Source organism: Sapajus apella, unplaced genomic scaffold (assembly GCF_009761245.1).
Source record: "Sapajus apella isolate SASKATOON/1434 unplaced genomic scaffold, GSC_monkey_1.0 scaffold221, whole genome shotgun sequence".
NCBI lineage: Eukaryota > Metazoa > Chordata > Mammalia > Primates > Cebidae > Sapajus > Sapajus apella.
Window position 1 is genome coordinate 675677 of NW_022437161.1, and position 3599 is coordinate 679275.

General features: G+C 47.6%; 1 protein-coding gene across 1 annotated transcript; it reads right to left on the reverse strand.

Annotated features, from left to right (window-relative positions):
* Positions 1–219: 219 nt before the first annotated feature.
* Positions 220–2611, reverse strand: CENPVL3 (centromere protein V like 3). The gene has a single exon (XM_032271023.1). The coding sequence runs from the start codon at positions 2127–2129 to the stop codon at positions 1272–1274; it is 858 nt and encodes a 285-aa protein (XP_032126914.1). The 5' UTR covers positions 2130–2611; the 3' UTR covers positions 220–1271.
* Positions 2612–3599: the final 988 nt, after the last annotated feature.

Here is a 3599-nt window from a genome sequence, read left to right on the forward strand (position 1 = left end):
CTTTCTCTTCATTTCTTTCTCAGTCACCCCCTTCACCAACAGCTTGTTCTTCCTCAGGGTTGGGCCCCGCTCCCATTCCTTCTCACCAGCACAGCACTTAATTGATCTGCTTTCGCTGTGTTTAAAAGGTAAACCAAGTTAAACAATTCTAATGAAACATGTACCGAGGAGAAACAGACAGCAAATAAAATATGGAAAGATTATCCAGGCAGGTTTACCCGAGTGGTACAACAATGCAGACATTTATTTGAAGTTTGCGCCTTTGAACTATTATTATTACACTGAAAGTTGGCAAAAAGCTAAACATCCATCAGAGAAGGTTGATTACATAAATTATGAAAGATCCATATTTTTTAATTCTATGAAGCCATAAAATGATAATATTGATATGTATCATTGAACTCACCACTGAGGTTTGATAAAAATTTCAGATATCAAGAATTACATATAAATTAGAGCTGATTTTGTAATATACAGCATAGAAATACATACTTTTCTATTTATTAAATGTTTACTAATTTCTGAATACTTAACACATGTATAAGATAGGTATTTACAAAGATTAAAGAGGGCAAACAGCACATAGACGTTTCTCATTCCTGTCTCCCATCTCCCTTCCCAGAGACAGTTTCTGAATCAAAACAGAGAAAAACGCTAACATCATTTGTTTAGTAAGAGCAATGAGGTATGCAATACTAATGAATCTTAAAATATATCATATAAAACATTAAATAACTGGATGTCTAAGTAGTGAAAACGTGAATGTCTGTCTAAAACACCCACATGCGCACACACACACCATAACGAGTGGAAGACGTCCTGGCAAGGTGTTTACAAACTGTTTGTGTGTTGCCGTCCTACACACCAGACGCAAAGCGCTGAAAACAAGCCTGTTCACAATAGCACCAGGAACGTACAGGACACGGGAATCATCTGCAGGTGATTTGTGACAACCGTATGCAGAACAGTAAAAGCGAGAGACACAGTCAACGGATGGCTAGAAAAAGCAGAGACACTCTTCTTGCTAATGGGATTGCAAGGGTAACGTTGTACACAAGATTAAAGTTGTGTTCAAGGTTTGGAACGTAAGCGAGTTCACTGAAAACTAGCGGAGGGGAAGGGCAAACCCTGGAAGGGAAACCACGGTTTAACCAGGCCAGAAACACCTCGTTCACAGCGTGTGATCTGTGCAGGTAGTCGGGGGCTCCGCGCGGGGCCGGCCGGCCGGCGGGTTTCGGGCGTGCTTGCGCTGTTCCTCTCTGCGCGGACAGTCACTGTTGCTGTTCGCGGACACAGGCAGGGACTGACCGGGAGGACGTCTTGGGGATGGCCTTGTGCTCCTCGGCGTCCTCCTTCTCCGGGTCGCCACCGCCGACCTCCTCGATGACCACGCTGCGCACGGTGCCCTCGTCCAGGCAGTGCGGGGCGACGCCGTACACGCGGGGGTCAGAGACCGCGGCGTGGAAGCTCTGCACCCCGCACCTGCTGCAGAAGCTGTGCAGCGCCGGGTGCGTGTTGGAGCGGTAGGTGACGATGCTGTCCGCGCCCTGGAGCAGCGTGAAGCGCGAGGCCGGGACGAGGAAGTGGCGGTGCTGCTTCTTCCTGCACAGCCTGCAGCTGCAATCCACGACGCGCAGATCTGCGGGGGCCCAGACCGCAAAGCGGACCGCGCCGCAGTGGCAGCCCCCGGTGTGATGCACGAGGCCCGGGTACTCGAAGGTGTCCAGCAGGACCTTGGCGGCGCCCTCGCAGCTGAGACCCCACAGCTTCCTGAACTTCTCCCAGCGCTCCCGCTGCGCGCCCAGGTCCAGGTCCTGGGAGGACTCAGCTGGCGCCGGTGGGTCCGCGGTTGGCGCGGAGGGTAGCGGGTCTCTGGGGCGCTTCTCCCGGACCCGACGCCACCGGCGCCTCCGCCGCGACCTTCCCAGCCACCTCCTGGCCGCCAAGTGACTCACGACCCCGAATCTGACACGGGGGCACTGCGCGCGGCTGGCGCCCATGACTGCGACGGCTGCGCAGGCGGCGGGAGGATCCCCGGGCCGCTTTCGCCTCAGCTGGTGAGCGCGGTTCCCGACTCTGCCCATGGCGCCTGCAGCCTCCGGAGCGCGTGCCCACGCCCCTACCCCCATTTCCTCGTCAGTCACTGAGCAGCCTCCTTGTCTGCGCCGGCAGGATTGGCCACTTGTTGAATGTGATGTAAAGAGACCCTTCCCTTGACCCTATCACAACAGCCTTTGCTGGCCTGAAATTCTGACTGAGCCTATCGGTTGCCCCTTCTCCTAAATGCTATTTTCTATTGTTGATTCAAATCATCAGCCTAACCTTAACATATTGAAACACTGAAAATACAGTAGACCTTTTAGTTAGCATGCAGCAGTAGGTAGATCAGCTTAAGAAAAGAATTATTCATCTACTATAGAAGAGGCAGAGTCATACATAAAGCCTTGGGAGGTGAGAATGTGTGGTGTGTAAGTAGTTGTACCAAAGTTGAGTGTAGTAAATATGATGACCCACAACAGTATGTTCCATCAGGGAACCCAACCAGAGAAACTGAATGTTAACCTCAATACAGATGAAAAAAGTCACGTATTTAAATCCATCTTCTAAGGACAAGAGGTAAAAGAAGAAACCGTACATTTATTTTTGCATCTGTGCCAAGAGCAAATTCATAGCTCCATAGCTCTGGCAGGCATGAATATGAAGGGGAGACTTTGTTCTTTGGAGATTGATTTGGTTGATCGTTGGGCATGGTCAGAGGAGAGACCCCACAAAATGAGCACAGATCCTCTTTTCTAGGGTGCAGTGAGCACCTTGGAAAACAGTGAAGAGACTTAGGAAAGCTGCTTCTTGTGAGCTAAGTAGTAACATCCACACACATGGGATTTAAGCAGAGATGCATCCATCTACCCACAGCCTGGATTCAATGATGTCGTATGTATCTATATGCATGCATATGTGTATACGTTTGTTCAAAAACATTTAAAGTAAGATACATACATTAATGTCATGTTGTCTCAATTTTTCAGCACTCGCATTCTAGGAATAAAGACATAATTTCTCTTTTTTGAAGCTCAAGATGATTTATTTACTTATTTTGATAAGTTCGGTGGTACATGTGCAGGTTTGTTACATGGATATGTTTGTGTAATGGTGAGGTGTGGGGTTCTAGTGTACCCATCTCTCAACGAGTGAACATCGTACTCAGATGGTACTTTTTCAACTCTCATTTCCCTTCCACCCTCTCTGCTTTTGTAGTCCCCGTGTCTATTATTTCCTTCTGTGTGTGCATGTGTACCCATTGTTCAGCTCCCACTTAAGGGTGAGAATTTAATTTTCTGTTTTTGAGTATTTTGTTTAGGATAATAGCTTCAAGCTCCATCTATGTTGCTGCAAAATACATAATGTAATTCTTTTTTATGGCTGTGTAGTATTCCATGGTGTAAATGTAGCATATTTTTCTTTCTTTAGTCATCTGTCAATGGACACAAAGTCCATGACTTCACTATTGTGAATAGTGCTGCAGTAAACATATCAGTGCAAGTGTCTTTTTGATGTAACGATTTCTTTTCCTGTGGGTAAATACCCAGTAGTCAGATCGC